Source organism: Salmo salar, chromosome 13, assembly GCF_965601325.2.
Source record: "Salmo salar chromosome 13, fSalSal1, whole genome shotgun sequence".
Lineage (NCBI taxonomy): Eukaryota > Metazoa > Chordata > Actinopteri > Salmoniformes > Salmonidae > Salmo > Salmo salar.
In genome coordinates this window covers 76,931,639-76,953,020 of record NC_138303.1, presented here as the reverse complement: position 1 = coordinate 76,953,020, position 21,382 = coordinate 76,931,639, and the positions used below count along the sequence as shown (strand labels likewise).

Here is a 21,382-nt window from a genome sequence, read left to right as displayed (position 1 = left end):
GGAACAATGAAAACATGCAGTGGAACTAGACTAGTTGACTTCTTCGATATCTCAGGGCTAGATTCAATCAGATTGAAATGCAGTGTCTTGGTGGAACAGCATTAGAGCTGTCAAATCCACAAGCAGCTTGTTGCCATTGAATGCAACCAAACCACAACTGACAAATCCCATGCATCAGAATCTGCATAATGAATACCACCCAGATGTTCCAGCGGTGTGAGCACTTGCTCTTGTGTCAAACCACTCCCTTATTATCCCTATTGTGTTAGAAGTTCAAAACGGCACTAGAAAGTGTAGGCACTATCGATGTTAGAAATAATGACTCAAATGTCAAACCATTGCTGTTAGGGTACGCATGTTTACTCCAAACGGAAGTTTTCCAATGGAAAAAAACCACTTCTGTTCCGTTTGCAACAGAATCGACGTAATGAATACGGCCCCAGACAAGGTTCAAGCAGGTGAAAGGCCCAACGTACAAAACAAACCTCACTCAACATTTATATTTAATTTATTGAAAACCCAGTACAACTTCAAAAATGGAAAAAGAACAAGAAACCCCATGTAATAAATTAGTGTTCAGTTTACATTCATGGTTAATGTCATTTGACTTCTGAGAAACATATAATTTCATAGTATAAACTGGTCTGGAAAAGATCAGTCACTGAGGCAGCCAACTTCAAAGCACTTCATGTCACAGGCATTCAAACGCAGACATGTCTCGATTAAATAGAGGCCTTACAGAAGGACCTTATTACCCATGTACTGTCAAACGGATTACAATTTAGGCTTCTAAGTCTGAAGAGTTCCAAGTAAATCATACTATACTAGATACTTTGGACCAGTTACCAACTGACTCATGGCATTCCACCAGTGGTTACCAACTAGATTGAAATGTTAAGTTTACACAAACTGTGTTGACAGACCTATGACGTAAATCTGATTATCCATCTCAACTAAAACAATATAGAAGCCTCCGCAGTAACACTATCATTTCCTATCACCACCTCCAACCATGGTAAACACTAGCTGTTCAAGTCACAGAGATGGCCAATCCTTTAGGCAAACATGACATGGATCAATCCCTGATAATGTTGAAATATGCCAGCATCCACCTTGACAATCAACTTAGTCCATATTTGTGACCTATGCACACCACTAATGCTCAACACCTTCATTTTATCATCATAGTCCTAAGGCCCTACCTTAACAGTTGCCGAAATAGCTTCCTCTCCTGGGCCCAGATTCACAGAACCTTAACTATAGACTTAAGAAGAAAGTTAAGCAAAGTTGTTATTCCTCAAAAGGTTATTGGACATTTTCTTTCTCTATTTCTCCTTAAGAAGAAATGTGGTTCTTAATTCCAAGTTAGCTAAACCCTTGTCTTAAACTCTGGGCAGTGAGAGAAAAAGCTCATGAAAGCAGTTTAATTCACACAAACTTCATCTGAAAGTTTCAGTATTGATCATTTTAAACCCAATAACATGTTTTAGAACAGTAATCTCAGTAAGAAATATGCTAACATGATTGCCATTGCTAGCTAGATAAGTTGCCAAGAAATGAAGATTTGTAAGAAGATATTGTTGAGGAATTACACTTAAACTATCTTATGAACATATTTTCCTTCTGAGGAACCTTATGGTTATGCGTAAGAAGTGTTTAGTGAATCTGGGCCCTGGCCTTGAAAGAAAGGAGATGGGCCATTGAGATCTATACGTGCTCAACACCAACATGTGTGTAAGAATAAGTGCACTGACAAACTACCCAGCTGAGTGGATGTGTAATGCAGAGTTGAGCAAAGTCGCTGGTTGGAGCAGACCTAGTGTTGCAGAGCAGATGAGCGGGCTGTTTGAGTGACGTGTGTCTTATCTGCGTATCCAGAGCCATCCGTTGAGCAGGCAGGCAGAAAGGAGCAGGGAGAAGAGCACCAGCTCAGTCTGTCTGCGTTCAGCGTTCTGCTTCTCCAGACCCGCCAGACGACGACTCATCTTCACCACCTGGACACGAGAAAGGCCCTGAGCTGTTATACTGTAAGTGACCGATTATTTTTGTTTATACACAACATTTGTCGTAGTGTAAAGATGGCCTCAGGTTCTGAGACTCAAAAGAAAGGACATCTTACAAGTATCCATAACATTAGTAACTCAATGGCCAGAAGAAAATATTGAAGTTATGGCTCCATCTACTGGTTGAACACAGGCTACACAATCATGATGGCACTGATGGAACCAACGCATTTGGCCGCACTCACAGTAAACAGGTATATTGCGAGAAATAAGACCAAATTAAGCCTAAAGATGCTACTGATGTCACTCACCAAGTCCCCTAACGTCTTACCAGCACCATAAGATACTGTCATGAATTAATATAGGCCTATATAAACATTTCATGCAATTTCTAGCCTACTACATTTTGACTGGATACAATGGCAGAATACAAATACAGGGTAGCCTGCCACTGACAGGTCTGAGTTTGTTGTGTGAATGAATAAATTACATTTCTCTGCAGCAATGTATTAATTTAGCCATTGTGATTACATTACACCAGAGCTACATGTCACTTTCGCCATTCAAACTTCCCCACCAGTTCATTGCCAACACTGACCTATTTTATTGCAATTCAGCCAGCAAGAGGATTGATCGATGCTTTTTAAATTGCTAAAAAGTTTCAAACTACACGGAACAAAAATGTAAACACAACATGTAAAGTGTTGGTCCCATGTTTCATGAGCTGAAAAAGATCCCAGAAATGTTCCATACTCATAAAAAGCTTAATCTCAGATTGTGCACAAATGTGTGTACATCCCTGTTAGTGAGCATTTCTCATTTGCCAAGATAATCCATCCACCTGACAGGTGTGGCATATCAATAAACTGATTAAACAGCATGATCATTACACAGGTGCACCTTGTGCTGGGGACAAAAGGCCACTAAAATGTTCCGTTTTGTCAAAGAACACAATGCGACAGTTGGCTCAGGTTGAGGGAGCATGCAATTGGCATGCTGACTGCAGGAATGGACATTTTAATTCTCTGGCAAAAGCTCTGGTGGACATTTCTCTACCATAAACCGCCTCCGTCATTTTAGAGAATTTGGCAGTACGTCCAACCAGCCTCACAACCACAGGCCACATGTATGGCGTCTTGCGGACAAGAGGTTTGTTGACATCTACATTGTGAACAGATGGACCCATGTTGGCAGTGGGGTTATGGTATGGGCAGGCACAAGTTACGGTCAACTTACAATTGCATTTTATCGATAGCAATTTCAATATACAGATACTGTGACAAGATCCAAAAGGCCCATTGTCGTGCCGTTAAATCTCCCGCTATCACGTTTCAGCATGATAATGCACGGCTCCATGTCGCAAGGATCTGCACACACTTCTTGGAAGCTTAAAATGTCCCAGTTCTTCCATGGCCTGAATACTCAGACATGTCACCCATTGAGCATGTTTGGGATGCTCTGGATTGCCGAGTACAACCGCATGTTCCAGTTCCCGCCAAAATCCAGCAACTTCGCACAGCCATTAAAGAGGACTGGGACAACATTCCACAGGCCACAATCAACAGCATGATCAACTCTATGCAAAAGAGATGTGTCATGCTGTATGAGGCAAATAGTGGTCACACCAGATACTGACTGGTTTTCTGATTCACCCCAAGACCTTTTTTTTAAGGCATCTTAAACCAACATATGCATAACAGTATTCCCAGTCATGTGAAAGCCATAGATCAGGGCCTAATGAATTTATTCCAATTGACTAATTTCCTTATATGAACTAACTCAAACAGTACCAGTCAAAAGTTTGGACTCATGCAAGGGTTTCTTTATTTTTACTATTTTCTACATTGTAGAATAATAGTGAAGACAAACTATGCAATAACGTAGTAATCCCCCCAAAAAAGTGTTAAATCAAAATATATTTTAAATTTGAGATTCTTGAAAATTGCCACCCTTTGCCTTGACAGCTTTGCACACTCTTGGCATTCTCTCAACCAGTTTCACCTGGAATGCTTTTCCAACAGCCTTGAAGGAGTTCCCACATATGCTGAGCACTTGTTGGCTGCTTTTCCTTCACTCTGCGGTCCAACTCATCCCAAACCATCTCAATTGGCTTGAGATCGGGTGACTGTGGAGGCCAGGTCATCTGATGCAGCACTCCATCACTCATTCTTGCTGTTGAAAAACAAATGATAGTGCAAACCAGATGGGATGGCGTATCGCTGCGGTAGCCATGCTGGTTAAGTGTGCCTTGAATTCTAAATAAATCAGTGTCACCAGCAAAGCACCATCACACCTCCATGCTTCACGGTGGGAACCACACGAGATCATCCGTTCACCTACTCTGCGTCTCACAAAGGCACGGCGGTTAGAACCAAAAATCTCACATTTGGACTTATCAGACCAAAAGGACAGATTTCCACCGGTCTAATGTCCATTGCTCGTATTTCTTGGCCCAAGCAAGTCCTTTAGTAGTGGTTTCTTTGCAGCAATTTGATCATGAAGGCCTGATTCACGCATTCTCCTCTGAACAGTTGATGTTGAGCTGTGTCTGTTACTTGAACTCTGAAGCATTTATTTGTGCTGCAATTTCTGAGCTGAATATATACTTTTTTGGTGAATACATGATTCCATATGTATTATTTCATAGAATTGATGTCTTCACTATTATTCTACAATGTAGAAAATAGTAAAAATGAGTAGGTGTCCAAACTTGAGACATATATATATATATACTGCTCAAAAAAATAAAGGGAACACTTAAACAACACATCCTAGATCTGAATGAAAGAAATAATCTCATTAAATACTTTTTTCTTTACATAGTTGAATGTGCTGACAACAAAATCACACAAAAATAATCAATGGAAATCCAATTTATCAACCCATGGAGGTCTGGATTTGGAGTCACACTCAAAATTAAAGTGGAAAACCACACTACAGGCTGATCCAACTTTGATGTAATGTCCTTAAAACAAGTCAAAATGAGGCTCAGTAGTGTGTGTGGCCTCCACGTGCCTGTATGACCTCCCTACAACGCCTGGGCATGCTCCTGATGAGGTAGCGGATGGTCTCCTGAGGGATCTCCTCCCAGACCTGGACTAAAGCATCCGCCAACTCCTGGTGCAACGTGGCGTTGGTGGATGGAGCGAGACATGATGTCCCAGATGTGCTCAATTGGATTCAGGTCTGGGGAACGGGCGGGCCAGTCCATAGCATCAATGCCTTCCTCTTGTAGGAACTGCTGACACACTCCAGCCACATGAGGTCTAGCATTGTCTTGCATTAGGAGGAACCCAGGGCCAACCGCACCAGCATATGGTCTGAGGATCTCATCTCGGTACCTAATGGCAGTCAGGCTACCTCTGGCGAGCACATGGAGGGCTGTGCGGCCCCCCAAAGAAATGCCACCCCACACCATGACTGACCCACCGCCAAACCGGTCATGCTGGAGGATGTTGCAGGCAGCAGAACGTTCTCCATGGCGTCTCCAGACTCTGTCACATGTGCTCAGTGTGAACCTGCTTTCATCTGTGAAGGGCGCCAGTGGCGAATTTGCCAATCTTGGTGTTCTCTGGCAAATGCCAAACGTCCAGCACGGTGTTGGGCTGTAAGCACAACCCCCACCTGTGAACGTCGGGCCCTCATACCACCCTCATGGAGTCTGTTTCTGACCGTTTGAGCAGACACATGCACATTTGTGGCCTGCTGGAGGTCATTTTGCAGGGCTCTGGCAGTGCTTCTCCTGCTCCTCCTTGCACAAAGGCGGAGGTAGCGGTCCTGCTGCTGGGTTGTTGCCCTCCTACGGCCTCCTCCACGTCTCCTGATGTACTGGCCTGTCTCCTGGTAGCGCCTCCATGCTCTGGACACTACGCTGACAGACACAGCAAACCTTCTTGCCACAGCTCGCATTGATGTGCCATCCTGGATGAGCTGCACTACCTGAGCCACTTGTGTGGGTTGTAGACTCCGTCTCATGCTACCACTAGAGTGAAAGCACCGCCAGCATTCAAAAGTGACCAAAACATCAGCCAGGAAGCATAGGAACTGAGAAGTGGTCTGTGATCACCACCTGCAGAACCACTCCTTTATTGGGGGTGTCTTGCTAATTGCCTATAATTTCCACCTGTTGTCTATTCCATTTGCACAACAGCATGTGACATTTATTGTCAATCAGTGTTGCTTCCTAAGTGGACAGTTTGATTTCACAAAAGTGTGATTGACTTGGAGTTACATTGTGTTGTTTAAGTGTTCCCTTTATTTTTTTGAGCAGTGTATATTTAAAAAAAAACAAAAAATAAATAAACGTCCTCACTGTCAACTGCATTTATTTTCAGCAAACTTAACATGTGTAAATACTTGCATGAACATAACAAGATTCAACAACTGAGACAAACTGAACAAGTTCCACAGACATGTGACTAACAGAAATGGCGTAATGTGTCCCTGAACAAAGGGGGAGTCAAAATCAAAAGTAAGTCAGTATCTGGTGTGGCCACCAGCTGCATTAAGTACTGTAGTGCATCTCCTCCTCATGGACTGCACCAGATATGCCAGTTCTTGCTGTGAGATGTTACCCCACTCTCCCACCAAGGCACCTGCAAGTTCCCAGACATTTCTGGGGGGAATGGCCCTAGCCCTCACCCTCCGATCCAACAGGTCCCAGATGTGCTCAATGAGATTGAGTTCCGGGCTCTTTGCTGGCCCTGGCAGAACACTGACATTCCTGTCTAGCAAAAAATCACGCACAGAACGAGCAGTATGGCTGGTGGCGTTGTCATGCTGGAGGATCATGTCAGGATGAGCCTGCAGGAAGGGTACCACATGAGGGAGGAGGATGTCTTCCCTGTAACGCACAGCGTTGAGATTGCCTGCAATGACAACAAGCTCAGGCCGATTATGCTGTGACACACCGCCCTAGACCATGACGGACCCTCCACCTCCAAATCGGTCCTGCTCCAGAGTACAGGCCTCAGTGTAACGCTCATTCCTTCGACGATAAGCATGAATCCGACCATCACCCCCGGTGAGACAAAACCGCGACTTGTCAATGAAGAGCACTTTTTGCCAGTCCTGTCTGGTCCAGCGATGGTGGGTTTGTGCCCATAGGGGACGTTGTTGCCGGTGATGTCTGGTGAGGACCTGCCTTACAACAGGCCACAAGCCCTCAGTCCAGCCTCTCTCAGCCTATTGCAGACAGTCTGAGCACTGATGGAGGGATTGTGCGTTCCTGGTGTAACTCGGGCAGTTGTTGCCATCCTGTACCTGTCCCACAGGTGTGATGTTTGGATGTACCAATCCTGTGCAGGTGTTACACGTGGTCTGCCACTGCGAGGACGATGAGCTGTCCGTCCTGTCTCCCTGTAGCGTCGTCTCACAGTATGGACAATTTATTGCCCTGGCCACATCTCCAGTCCTCATGCCTCCTTGCAGCATGCCTAAGGCACGTTCACACAGATGAGCAGGGACCCTGGGCATCTTTCTTTTGTTGTTTTTCAGAGTCAGTAGAAAGGCCTCTTTAGTGTCCTCAGTTTTCATAACTGTGACCTTAATTACCTACCGTCTGTAAGCTGTTAGTGTTTTAATGACTGTTCATTAATTGTTTATAGTTCATTGAACAAGCATGGAAAACAGTGTTTAAACCCTTTACAATGAAGATCTGTGAAGTTATTTGGATTTTTACTAATTACCTTTTAAAAGACAGGGTCCTGAAAAAGGGACGTTTCTTTTTTTGCTGAGTTGATATGCTACTCGTTTAAGAGAAAGGGGGAAGAGATAGGCAAGTTGCCTGTCGAGATGCGTGAAAGACAAAGAAATTGAAATATCCAGAGTATAGGCTACTCTTACATAAAATACTTAATCAAATAAAAATGTAGGCCCAGTGTCAACATAACCACCCACTGCTCACTAAAATGTATCAATAGGCTATGGTTGAGTGCATGTGTTCTATTTTCCATTGGTTGTCAATTTCATCTTCATATAGCCTAGGCCTAGATCACAGCTGTCTCCTATAGCTTCCCCTTAACTTTCCACGTCAATTTATATTATATTGATTTAGCATTATCCTATAAGGTAGACTAGTTCAGATGCAGGTGTCAATCAGACATTGTCATTCAGACGTTTTCACCCGCGATAGGGGTTATTAGCCTGCTTACCTGTCTCCTAAGTACGATGAACTCAACAGCTGCACTTCCCTCATCTGGGCTCATCCAGGAGTCCCGCATGGCACTGCCAACCACACAAACAGGGATAAAGGTAAATGGTGCATGTGCACACACACCCACACTTCAATGCTTTAGGCTTCAGAAATGTGTTTTTGGTACCACAAAACAAGCCCAATAATAGGAAATGCCAATGGTTTGCCAGAACTTGTCACCTTTTCCTGGCTGGTTCGACATACACAGGGGGCTCCTCAACCACAGCGGTAGTTGGGTGTTCAGGATAGCTGAACCTTTAAACCAGGAAGAGAGACCACAGTCTGCAAAGGGGCTTTCAACACAAGGCAAATAGAAGAACCCAGCATGAGGAAAAACAACCAGAAGTGGGCAACAAAAGACAGCACAAAGCAGTAGTAAGATGAAGTTGTCCCATGGATGCTGATCTAAGATCAGTTTCCATTGTTGCCTGTAAAGGCTAAGGTTAGGATTAGGGTACAATGGGCTGATCCAAGATGTGTGCCTACTGGCAACTTCTACCCGAAGCAAGAGCAAAGCAGGGAGAAGCAGCAAGCAGAGTTTAGAGTGCAGAGGGACAGGACAGTTCATCACTAAGGACTTAACATGGTCCATACCCACACGCATATTAATGAAGTGGGCACAACAGCGTATCTTCCCCTTCTGGTGGCTGAAAAGAATTGGCATGGGCCCTTGGATTCTCAACAAGTGCTACAGCTGGACCCTCGAGAGCACCTTCACTGGCTGCGTCACCGCTTGCTATGGCAAATGCACCGCCCTCGACCGCAAAGAGCTACAGAGAGGGGTGCGGACGGCCCTGTACATCACTGGGGCAGAGCTCCCTGCCTTCCAGGACCTCTAATATCAGCCGGTGTAAGAAGAAGGTCCAAAAAATTGTCAAAGACTCCAGCCACCCTAGTCACAGACTGTGCTCTTTCCATGACACAGATTGACCAGGTGAAAGCTATGATCCCATATTGATGTCACTTGTTAAATCCACTTCAATCAGCGCAGATGAAGGGGAGGAGACAGGTTAAAGATGGATTGTTAAGCCTCGAGACGGAGGCTTAACAATGGGCAAGACAAAATATTGACGTGCCTTTGAACGGGGTATGGTAGTAGGTGCCAGGCGCACCCGTTTGTGTCAAGAACTGCAACACTGCTGGGTTTTTCACACTCAACAGTTTCACGTGTGTATCAAGAATGGTCCACCACCCAAAGGACATTCAGCCAACTTGACAATGGGCCAGTATCCCTGTGGAACGCTTGACACCTTGTAGAGTCCATGTCCTGACAAATTGAGGCTGTTCTGAGGGCAAAAGGGGAGGGGTGTGCAACTCAATATTAGGATGATGTTCTTAATGTTTGTACACTCAGTGTATACACTATATACAGTACCAGTCAAAAGTTGACACCTACTCATTCCAGAGTTTCTTTATTTCTACATTGTAGAATAATAGTGAAGACATCAAAACTATGAAATAGCACATATGTAATGATGTAGTAACCAAATAAGTGTTAAACAAATCAAAATATATTTAGACTTTTTTGGTTACTACATGATTCCATTTGTGTCATTTCATAGTTTGTCTTCACTATTATTCTACAATGTAGAAAATAAAAAATAAAGAAAACCGTTGAATGAGTAGGTGTCAACTTTTGACTGGTACTGTATATACATACACCATTTTACTCTTATTATTCTTCTTCTTATTTATCATGATTCCTAGTCACTTTACCCTGTCTTTATGTACATATCTACTTCAAATACCTTATTTTGTTATTTTTTTACTCTGCATCGTTGGGAAGGGCTAATAAGCAAGCATTTCATGGTATACTTGGGGCGGCAGGTAGCCTAGTGGTTAGAGCGTTGGGCCAGTAACCGAAAGGCTGCTAGATCGATTCCCCGAGCTGACAAGGTAAAAATCTGTCATTCTGCCCCTGAACAAGGCAGTTAACCCACTGTTCCAAGGCCGTCATTGTAAATAACAATTTGTTCTTAACTGAATTGCAGAGTTAAATAAAGGTCAAATAAAAATAGTATGATTTCAACCTAAGTTGTGAGTAAAGGAAGTGATCCTGTAGTCAAGAATGAATCCTTTATTGAGGCAAAAGCTTAGCAAAGAAAGTGAGAACTAGTAGTGTAAGGACATAAATGCAAGCCCAAGCAAGGAAGAAATGGAAGGAGGTTAGGTGCCATTTGTTAAGATTTCGGTTTGGGTAGGCAGGGGTCACTCAGGTTGTAGAAGGTAGGATTAGCCGCTATCCCCTAACCTGTATTTCTGAGTGACAGTCTGCAGAAGGCACTGTGAGGCCTGCTGGCCCAGTTCCTTGGCAGCCTGCAGCATGGTCTGTGGGGACAGGAGGCTGGGTAGGGTGGCAGGGAGCACCAGGGGAATGGGCATGGTGTCTACAGCAGCAGTAGAGGAGCGCTGAGGGGGGCATCCTGAACCGCCGCAACTACAACAAGCACGAGTGAGGGGTGGGGGTGGGTTGGGTCACCACAAAAGACAGGACAGACAGAGGAGCACAACACTTACCAAGCATAGTGACAACGCCACAACTTCACGTTGCCTCAAATATAACCTACATGTAAGGACAGGCTAGAGATCAGAGAAACCAATGCGTCTCTCTCTGCTGGAAACACTGGTGAAGAATAGGAGGACAACACTGCATGGGGCCTGAGGCAGCGCAACGTCAATAGAATGTGTCCCAAGCCAACAATGCAACTTTCCCTTTGTCTTCGTGAAATGTTCCAGGCTTGAAAGGCAAGCGTTGTGTTGAAAGAATTTTGATAAGTAATTCATGCTACTCTAGTTACATATGGCCGAGTTGTCTCGTCCACAAGGTGATGAAAACCAACAAAAATCATGCTTTAAAAACATTCAGCACCATGTGTTTTGGGAGCTTTTTGTAATGTGTTTAGCTTTTTTTCTCCACTTCTGAGGAAGCGTTGTACATGTAACCCCCTCACTGGGCAGAGGAGCACGCAGAGAGGCAGGTAGCCTAGCGGTTAAGAGCGTTGGTCCAGTAACCGGAAGGCCGCTGGTTCGAATCCCTGAGCCAACGAGGTGAAAAATCTGTCGATGTGCCCTTGAGCAAGGCACTTAACCCTAAATGCTCCTGTAAGTCACTCTGGATAAGAGCTTCTACTAAATGACAAATGTAGTAAGCCACTCAGTCTGGTCCAAGGAAAGAGATGGATCTCTATGGTGACATTTAAAAGGAGTTCAGAAGTGTTTAATCCAATGTGTCTTGTACTTACGAGATAGGGGTGTGCGGTGTCTGTTTGCAGGTGGGGGTGCCAGGGTTGCTCCTGCCAAAAGCCTGGTCACTGTAGGACCTACGCAGTGGACTCTGTCACAGAAGAGAGAAAGAGTAACATGAGTTCGATAAGGAAGAGATGGGCAACTGGTGGCCCCCTTTGGTAGGCCTGCGGATCAATTTCCAAATCCAGGGATGCAAACTGGTGAGGGCCCAAAAAGGGGACACTTTTTTATGCACTGAAACATGCAAAGTACATCTGGCATACCCCTTTTTATCCACTGTATTGAAAAAAAGGGAGAGTGTATGGTGTTCCTTTCAACTCTATAGTGGCTTCCAGCTTAAGCCAGGCCCAGCTCCAGCTACACTTGATCCCCGAATCCACTTGTTTAACAAGCAACGCCTCAGTTTCACCTAATTCTCTCATTCTGTAAATTAACCACATACTGTAGAGGGAATTCGTAGGCGATCGAATAAAGCCCCACTTCCTTCCATTCTGCTAGCAAACGTGCAATCTTTGGACAATAAAATAGATGACCTACACGGAAGATTAAACTACCAACGGGACATTCAAAACTGTAATATCTTATGCTTCATGGACGTGACTGAACGACGACACTATCAACATACAGCTGGCGGGTTATACGCTGCACCGGCAGGATAGAACAGCGGCGTCTGGTAAGACAAGGGGCGGCGGACTATGTATTTTTGTAAATAACAGCTGGTGCACGATATCTAAGGAAGTCTCGAGCTATTGCTCGCCTGAGGTAGAGTGTCTCATGATAAACTGTAGACCACACTACCTGCCTAGAGAGTTTATCTGTATTTTTCGTAGCCGTTTACATACCACCACAGTCAGAGGCTGGCACTAAGACAGCATTGAATGAGCTGTATTCCACCATAAGCAAACAAGATGCTCACCCAGAGGCGGCACTCCTAGTAGCTGGGGACTTTAACCTCTATGGGCTAGGTGGGACGCTTGCGTCCCACCTACGTAACAGCCACTGCCAGCCTGTGGCGCGATTTTCAAAACCTTAAAAATCCTATTACTTCAATTTCTCAAACATATGACTATTTTACAGCCATTTAAAGACAAGACTCTCGTTAATCTAACCACACTGTCCGATTTCAAAAAGGCTTTACAACGAAAGCAAAACATTAGATTATGTCAGCAGAGTACCAAGCCAGAAATAATCAGACACCCATTTTTCAAGCCAGCATATAATGTCACCAAAACCCAGAAGACAGCTAAATGCAGCACTCACCTTTGATGATCTTCATCAGATGACAACCCTAGGACATTATGTTATACAATACATGCATGTTTTGTTCAATCAAGTTCATATTTATATCAAAAACCAGCTTTTTACATTAGCATGTGACGTTCAGAACTAGCATACCCCCCCGCAAACTTCCGGGGAATTCGCTAACATTTTACTAAATTACTCACGATAAACGTTCACAAAAAGCATAACAATTATTTTAAGAATTATAGATACAGACCTCCTCTATGCACTCGATATGTCCGATTTTAAAATAGCTTTTTGGTGAAAGCACATTTTGCAATAATCTAAGTACATAGCCCAGGCTTCACGGGCTCGCTATTTAGACACCCGGCAAGTTTAGCACTCACCATAATCATATTTACTATTATAAAAGTTTGATTACCTTTTATTGTCTTCGTCAGAATGCACACCCAGGACTGCTATTTCAATAACAAATGTTGGTTTGGTCCAAAATAATCCATCGTTATATCCGAATAGCGGCGTTTTGTTCGTGCGTTCCAGACACTATCCGAAATAGTAAAGAAGTGTCACGCGCATGGCGCAATTCGTGACAATAAAATTCTAAATATTCCATTACCGTACTTCGAAGCATGTCAACCGCTGTTTAAAATCAATTTTTACGACACTTTTCTCGTAGAAAAGCGATAATATTCCGACAGGGAATCTCCTTTTCGGCAAACAGAGGAAAAAATCCCAAAGGCGGGGGCGGTCGGGGTCACGCGCATAAGCCCGTGTCCCTTGATCGGCCACTTGAGAAAGGCGATAATGTGTTTCAGCCTGGGGCTGGAATGACGACATTCTGTTTTTTCCCGGGCTCTGAGCGCCTATGGACGACGTGGGAAGTGTCACGTTAGAGCAGAGATCCTTAGTAAATGATAGAGATGGAAAAGAAGTTCAAGAAATGGTCAGACAGGCCACTTCCTGTAAAGGAATCTCTCAGGTTTTGACCTGCCATTTGAGTTCTGTTATACTCACAGACACCATTCAAACAGTTTTAGAAAATGTAGGGTGTTTTCTATCCATATGTAATAAGTATATGCATATTCTAGTTACTGGGTAGGAGTGGTAACCAGATTAAATCGGGTATGTTTTTTATCCAGCCGTGTCAATACTGCCCCCTAGCCCTAACAGGTTTTAATGCAGGGAAACTTAAATCAGTTTTACCAAATTTCTATCAGCATGTTAAATGTGCAACCAAATAAAAAAATAATAACTCTGGACCACTTTTACTCCACGTACAGAGGCACATACAAAGCTCTCCCTCACCCTCCATTTGGCAAATCAGACCATAATTCTATCCTCCTGATTCCTGCTTACAATCAAAAATTAAAGCAGGAAGCACCAGATCAATAAAGAAGTGGTCAGATGAAGCAGATGCTAAGCTACAGGACTGTTTTGCTAGCACAGATTGGAATATGATCCGGGATTCCTCCAATGGCATTGAAGAGTACACCACATCAGTCATTGGGTTCATCAATAAGTGCATCGATGACGTTGTCCCCAAAGTGACCGTACGTACATACCCCAACCAGAAGCCATAGATTACAGGCAACATCCGCATTGAGCTAAAGGCTAGAGCTGGAACTCAAGGAGCGGTACTCTAACCCGGAAGCTTAAGAAATCCTGCTATGCCCTCCGACCAACCATCAAACAGGCAAAGTGTCAATACAGGACTAAGATCGAATCGTACTACACCGGCTCTGACGCTCGTTGGATGTGGCAGGGCTTGCAAAGCATTACAGACTACAAAGGGAAGCACAGCCAAGAGCTGCCCAGTGAAACGAGCCTAACAGATGAGCTAAACTACTTCTATGCTCGCTTCGAGGCAAATAACACTGAAACATACATGAGAGCACCAGCTGTTCCGAAAGACTGATCACGCTCTCTGCAGCCAATGTGAGTAAGACCTTTAAACAGGTCAACATTCACAAGGCCACAGGGCCAGACGGATTACCAGGACGTGTACTGCAAGCACACGCTGACCAACTGGCAAGTGTCTTCACTGACATTTTCAACCTCTCCCTGTCCGAGTCTGTAATACCAGCATGTTTTAAGCAAACCACCATAGTGCCTGTGCCCAAGAACACTAAGGTAACCTGCCAAAACGACTACTGACACGTAGCACTCACGTCTGTAGCCATGAAGTGCTTTGAAAGGCTCCTCATGGCTCACAACACCATTAACCCAGAAACCCTAGACACACTCTAATTTGCATACAGCCCCAACAGGGCCAAGCTTCCTGCCATCCAGGACCTCTATACCAGGCGGTGTCAGAGGAAGGCCCTAAAAATTGTCAAAGACTCCAGCCACCCTAGTCATAGACGGTTCTCTCTGCTATCGCATGGCAAGCGGTACCGGAGCCCCAAGTCTAGGTCCAAGAGGCTTCTAAACAGCTAATCAAATGGCTACCTAGACTATTTGCATTGTGCCCCCCCCCCCCCTTTTTTTACACTGCTGCTACTCTGTTGTTATCCATGCATAGTCACTTTAATAACTCTACCTACATGTACATATTACCTCAACTAACCGGTGCCCCCACACATTGACTCTGTACCGGTACCCCCCTGTATATAGTCTCGCTATTGTTATTTTACTGCTGCTCTTTAATTACTTGTTACTTTTATCTCTTATTCTTATCTTTTTTTTTTAACTGCTTGTCGGTTAGGGGCTCGTAAGTACGTAAGCATTTCACTGTAAGGTTGCTGTTGTATTCGGCGCATGTGACTAATAGAATTTGATTTGAAAACAGTTTGTTAACTTGATAACATTTCACACAGATTGCCAGGGTCCAGTAAGCAACTATCGCGTTAGAACTTGAGGAACGACAAGGAGTCGTATACCAGTTAATACTATAGCGAATGGTTAGGTTACTAACGTTAGCTCATCTGATGTTGTAACGTTAGCTGTCTGACGTTATTAGCCAGCTAATTTTCACTCCATAAACTCAATTATTTGATCAGTTATGTTGGCTAATGTTGCTCAACATTTCTCTGGCTAGCTAACAGAGAATTCTATCCAGCTACTGTAGCAAGGTACTTAACACTGCTAACAATATTTTCTCCCTCACCTCAAACTTTCCAAATTCCAGTTGCACGATTCTACACGAATCACGTAGGTCACCTATTTTGGATTCAAAACGACGAATTTCGCGGAAAAGGTGACTAGTTTGCATCCCTGCAAATCTCTTTTGGGGGAGGGGGGTCTCCGTCAGGTAAAAGAACAGAATACATAAGGTGCAATTTAGGCAAAATGTGTACAATTGCATGAAATTAACTAAAACTTTGAATTTTGCTTAGGCCCACCAAAAGGCTAGTGCCGGCTGACTGAATGCTTAGGTATAGATATGGGTATGCAGAACCGCGAGCCCCCCCGTGTTGAGTCCAGATCTTTTTGGTGGCCCCCACCCCCATCAAAGTTGGCCATCCCTGATTTCGATGGTGAGGGTAGGGCCAGATGGAAGCTGCTGGGAATGTTTCAATCTAGGTGGTACCTGCATATTGAATCTTTTGCTAACTCCATCTCATCAAATGCTCTCCCTAAGCACGATTCTGAACACTTTAAAGAATGACACTCAGAGCAATGGCTTGACACTACATGTATCAGTGACACTACACTTATCCAATTATTGTCAGACAACTCATTCCCAAAGAAAAGGTCCAGTCTCCACTCTCACATACCTGCACTGGTTCCCTCATGTAGGGGTCTCTTTCTCTGTTCCAGGCACTGTGCTGCTGTGCCTCCCATGCAGGCCCCAGAGGGAGGGCTGAGCCTTGCTTGGATGACGTGAACAGTGGATGGGGGCTCATGTCCGGGGCATCTATTAGTAAGTCACAAAGATATAAGAACACTGAGATATGATAGGGACTCACACACAGATCCCATTATTGCTCCGACTCAAATCCTGAAGAAAAAAAGGAATCAACAGAGCATTTTGGACCAGCATTGTTATGTGGCTAAATGAGTTTTTCTTCTGACCCGTCTTTGTTCTATCGCAACTCTACTTCAAGTTCCTTGGTGTGCACGTCAACAAACTATCATGGTCAAAACTCACCAAGACAGTCGTGAAGAGGGCACAACAAATCCTATTCCCCCTCAGGAGTCAAAAGATTTGGCATGGGTCCTCAGAGCCTCAAAGTTATACAGCTGCACCATCGAGAGCATCGGTGCTGAACATCACTGCCTGGTATGGCAACTGCTCAGCATCCGACCGCACGACAGAGGGTTGTGCGTACGGCCCAGTACATCACTGGGGTCAAGCTTCCTGCCATCCAGGACCTCTATACCAGGCGGTGTCAGAGGAAGGCCCTAAAAATTGTAAAAGACTCCAGCCACCCTAGTCAGACTGTTCTCTCTGCTACCGCACAGCAAGCGGTACCGGAGCTCCAAGTCTAGGTCCAAAAGGCTTCTTAACAAGCCATAAGACTCCTGAACAGCTAATCAAATGGCTACCTAGACTATTTGCATTGCTGCTACTGTTTATTATCTATGCATAGTCACTAACTAACTACATGTACATATTACCCCTGCACATTGACATATTACCCCTGCACATATTACCCCCTGTATATAGCCTCGCTACTGTTATTTTAATGCTGCTCTTTAATTACTTGTTACTTTTATTTTTGTCTATTTTTTACTTAACACTTATTTTTCTTAAAACTACATTGTTGGTTAAGGGCTTGTATGTAAGCATTTCACTTTAAGGTCTACACCTGCTGTATTCGGGGCATGTGACAAATAAAACTTGATTTTGATTTGAACTTAAGCCTGTTTTGTCTTTATCAATAGGCCTACCTCCAGACCATCCATGTCCCCACCTGTGAGAGACAGCCTGTCTGGGATGTGCATGCTGTAAGAAGCGGGACAGTCAGCACACTCCTGCCTCTCCTCTTCCCATCTCTGTCCCATGCCTGGCCCCACTCTCAGCCGGTCAGGGACACGCATCTTCTGGTTGATGGCCTCAGAGAAGATGGGGTCACGGCCACGACGCACCTGGGAAACGTCTCCCCGAAACCCCGAAGAGGCCATGGTAGCACTGGCAGCTGCTGTTTTAAGATCAAAATGTGTTACAACTTCTGAAGTCACAGTGCATCTTTGACAAGCCTATACTACCCTTGTAAGACTATACTTGGATGTTGTTAGCTGATTATGCAACAGGATTAGTCAAATGTTAGTAGGTTCATTTTCATGCAGTGTGGATTAGCTGGAACTATCCTATGTTATTCTTTGGGTGCTTAAATCCAGTCCGCCCACACTGGTCGCCGCCCAACTCCATCGTAAATTGTTGAGTTTAATTGGCTAGGGGCCTGTCAAATCATTGCAGATGGCAGGCAACTCAATTAATGTGAGAGCTGCGTACCTAGGTGGCTAGTTGAATTGGTATATACAGCCTTAAAGTAATGCCTGCAAATCATGTACATTTTCCTTACATGACAGAATGTTTAATAAACTTACTATACCGGTTGTCTGTGCAGTTTGTCTTCAACTGCTCTATGGAACCAAGCATGCCATGACAGTGAAAATGGTTCTGAATCAGGGTAGAGTACGGAGAACAATCCACACTATTTGGGGAATTGCAGATTTTTGTGTAGATATAAAATCAGAATATTTGTTTTTGAAATTCACACACAAAAAAAATATGTTGATTGTTCTCCACCCTCCCCTGATTGAGATAATAGCCCACCATTTCCGTTGTCATGGCACGCTTGGTTCAATAGCTAGGCATATTGACAAGATTAAAAACTGAACATCCAATATAAAATAATTTTACCTCGGTGCTGAACATAACCATATAACGTTACCTAACTACTCTCTAAAAAATCGGGTAAACAATACATTCCTATGGATAGTTTGTCCCGGTAGAGTAAGTTCAAATGTAATTGTATTCAACATTCTGGCTTGTAAGGAACATTTACACGATTTTGTAGGCGTTAGTTTCTAGCTGTACATACCAATTAATTGTGTATTAACGTTACAACCTGATTAATCAGACTAAAGTTAGGTGGCTAGGTATGAAACACTACTGGATAGCTATGGCTGAAGACAATTGTTGTAGTTAGTTAAATTAGTTGTGAGAATAGCTCATGACAAGCTAAATAGCTAGCTATGGCAACACAATATGGTTATGGTAAGCCAGTGTTAGCTAGCAATCAAGCTACCAAGCCTGAAAAAGTGCTGGCAAGTAGTGCTAGCTAGCTACTTGTTGCACTCAAACACCAAGGGCTAGCGCGTTAGCTGGCTAACGTTATTCATCGTTTTTTCGTCATCATACTTTGATCATTGTCCTGTCGTCATCACACTTTCTACAGTAAAATAAATGCAAGATATATCTAGCTAGAAAGATGACAGACCTGAGGAGTAACTTGCAGGGCAGAGATATTTGGCCAGCTAAATTAGCGAGTAGCTTTGCTAGCTAGCTTGTCAGTTAGAATGCAAGCGACCTAGCTAGTAGCTAAAGTTAGCTGGAGTATCGCTGATAGCCAAATAAGTTGGTCAACTATCACGAAGTTGTCAGCAGCAATTTGACATTATCTTTAACAACAACGTAGCTTGACAGTTTATCAATAAAAAAAAAAAGTATAGCTATTTAGATAAAAGCGTAGGGTACTAGCACGCTATGTAGCTAAACTTTATAAAGTTGACATTAGCTCGCTGGCGACCCTACTAACGTTCTTCTTTGGTATCATTTGTTCGTGCATGCCGCCACCTCCTGTGCGGGAGTGTGTGGTCCATAACTTTTTGTATTTTTTTATTTAACCTATATTTAACTAGGCAAGTCGGTTAAGAACAAATTCTTATTTACAATGATGGCCTAGGAACAGTGGGTTAACTGTCTTGTTCAGGGGCAGAACGACAGATATTTACCTTGTCAGTTCATTGTCAGCTTTACATTTTGTGATACACAAAAAAAAAATTGCACCACCACCAACCCAACACATATATACCACTGTTTCATAAAAGAAAACACCACCTCATTTCACTACTTTGACCATAACTGATCCGATGGCCTGGGAGGACAGGGCTTTTTAATTAAACACCTTGACCCAAGTACTTCTCTGCAGTTGCCACCACAACATCAATTCTCTGTGATTTAAGTTACATTTCTGCAGTACATTTGATAACCATGGCAACGAATGTTAAGAAGCCAACCTTACTGAAGCACACATTCGTATCACTCTGTATTGGCCTAGGCCTACTACGTTTTAAATTTACATTTTAGTCATTTAGCAGACGCTCTTATCCAGAACAACTTACAAGAGCAATTAGGGTTGGCGCCCCCTCGGGTTCGTGCCGTGGGGGAGATCTTCGTGGGCTATACTCAGCCTTGTCTCAGGGTAGTAAGTTGGTGGTTTGCGGATATCCCGTCTGGTTGGCCCTGTCCGGGGGTAGCGTCGGACGGGGCCACAGTGTCTCCCGACCCCTTCTGTCTCAGCCTCCAGTACCTATGCTGCAGTATTGTGTCAGGGGGCTAGGGTCAGTCTGTTATATCTGGTATAATTATCCTGTCTTATCCGGTGTCCTGTGGGAATTTAAGTATGCTCCCTCTAATTCTCTCTCGCTCTTCCTCCCCTCCTGGAGGACCTGAGCCATAGGACCATGCCTCAGGACTACCTGGCCTGATGACTCCTTGCTGTCCCCAGTCCACCTGGTTGTGCTGCTGCTCCAGTTTCAACTGTTCTGCCTGCGGCTATAGAACCCTGACCTGTTCACCAGACGTGCTATCTTGTCCCGGACCTGCTATTTCGACTCTCTCTCTCTACCGCACCTGCTGTCTCGAACTCTGAATGCTTGGCTATGAAAAGCCAACTGACATTTACTCCTGAGGTGCTGACCTGTTGCACCCTCTAAAACCACTGTGATTATTATTATTTGACCCTGCTGGTCATCTATGAACGTTTTAACATCATGGTCATGTACTGTTATAATCTCCACCCAGCACAGCCAGAAGAGGACTGGCCACTCCTCAGAGACTGGGTCCTCTCTAGGTTTCTTCCTAGGTCCCTGCCTTTCTAGGGAGTTTTTCCTCGCCATCATGCTTCTTCATCTGCATTGCTTGCTGTTTGGGGTTTTAGGCTGGGTTTCTGTATAGGACTTTGTGACATCAGCTGATGTAAAAAGGGCTTTATAAATACATTTGATTTGATTTAGGGTTAAGTGCTTTGCTCAAGGGCACATTGGCAGATTGTTTACCTAGTCGGCTCAGGGATTCGAACCAGCAACATTTTCAGAATCATCCTTTGCATGACCATCTGGTCGAGGCTCGGTCTTCACCACATCTGCCACCACAGGTAATTCATCCTCAATCTCATCAGGTTCAATTCTAAGCCATCAGAGACAGCACAGTGCGGTTTGTAGTACTTGGCCCAAATCTTCCGCAACACACATCTTCCCTCTGCACTTTTTCTTTTTCCTCACTGTCTATAACCACATCTATCTGTTCATCACACTCATGCCACACCTTCATCTGCCCTATTGTTTGCAGAACACACACCGATGGCCTTTCAACAATACCCAAATTCTGTTCCTTAGCCCAATTTAGTAGTCTGGCTATCTCTTGCTCACAAAACGTGGCACAGTCATCAGCCAGGTCTCCTCTTTGTCATCCCCAGAACGCTCACTGGGAGTCGCCACATTCCCAGCCAAAAATCCCTGACAACGT

The 21,382-nt window shown here is 44.1% G+C and overlaps 1 protein-coding gene across 5 annotated transcripts; it reads right to left on the bottom strand.

The window, feature by feature from the left end:
* Positions 1 to 490: 490 nt before the first annotated feature.
* Positions 491 to 19,418, bottom strand: LOC106568022 (mitochondrial fission factor homolog B). Of its 5 annotated transcripts, none has more exons than XM_082960343.1 (8): positions 19,074 to 19,418; positions 17,541 to 17,768; positions 16,401 to 16,540; positions 11,439 to 11,530; positions 10,448 to 10,633; positions 8,377 to 8,451; positions 8,156 to 8,228; positions 491 to 1,994 (listed from the first exon to the last, which is right to left on the bottom strand). In XM_082960343.1, exons 2-8 carry the CDS (start codon positions 17,749 to 17,751, stop codon positions 1,863 to 1,865), a joined length of 909 nt encoding a protein of 302 aa, XP_082816469.1. In that variant the 5' UTR covers positions 17,752 to 17,768; positions 19,074 to 19,418; the 3' UTR covers positions 491 to 1,862. The 5 variants fall into 5 exon arrangements, with proteins under 5 accessions (XP_082816469.1, XP_082816468.1, XP_013993499.3 ...); XM_082960342.1 differs by having other exon boundaries at positions 17,541 to 17,765; XM_014138024.3 differs by lacking the exon at positions 10,448 to 10,633 and having other exon boundaries at positions 17,541 to 17,765; positions 19,074 to 19,417.
* Between the last annotated feature and the right edge of the window lie 1,964 nt (positions 19,419 to 21,382).

Excerpts from the sequence above, each read along its gene's own strand:
- LOC106568022 (XM_082960343.1), bottom strand. The coding sequence starts at position 17,751 with ATGGCCTCTTCGGGGTTTCGGGGAGACGTTTCCCAGGTGCGTCGTGGC. Across the intron at positions 8,452-10,447 it reads ACTGTCACTCAGAAATACAG|GTTCAGCTATCCTGAACACC; the intron begins GTTAGGGGATAG and ends CCTGGTTTAAAG. Across the intron at positions 8,229-8,376 it reads GTCGAACCAGCCAGGAAAAG|TGCCATGCGGGACTCCTGGA; the intron begins GTGACAAGTTCT and ends TGTGGTTGGCAG.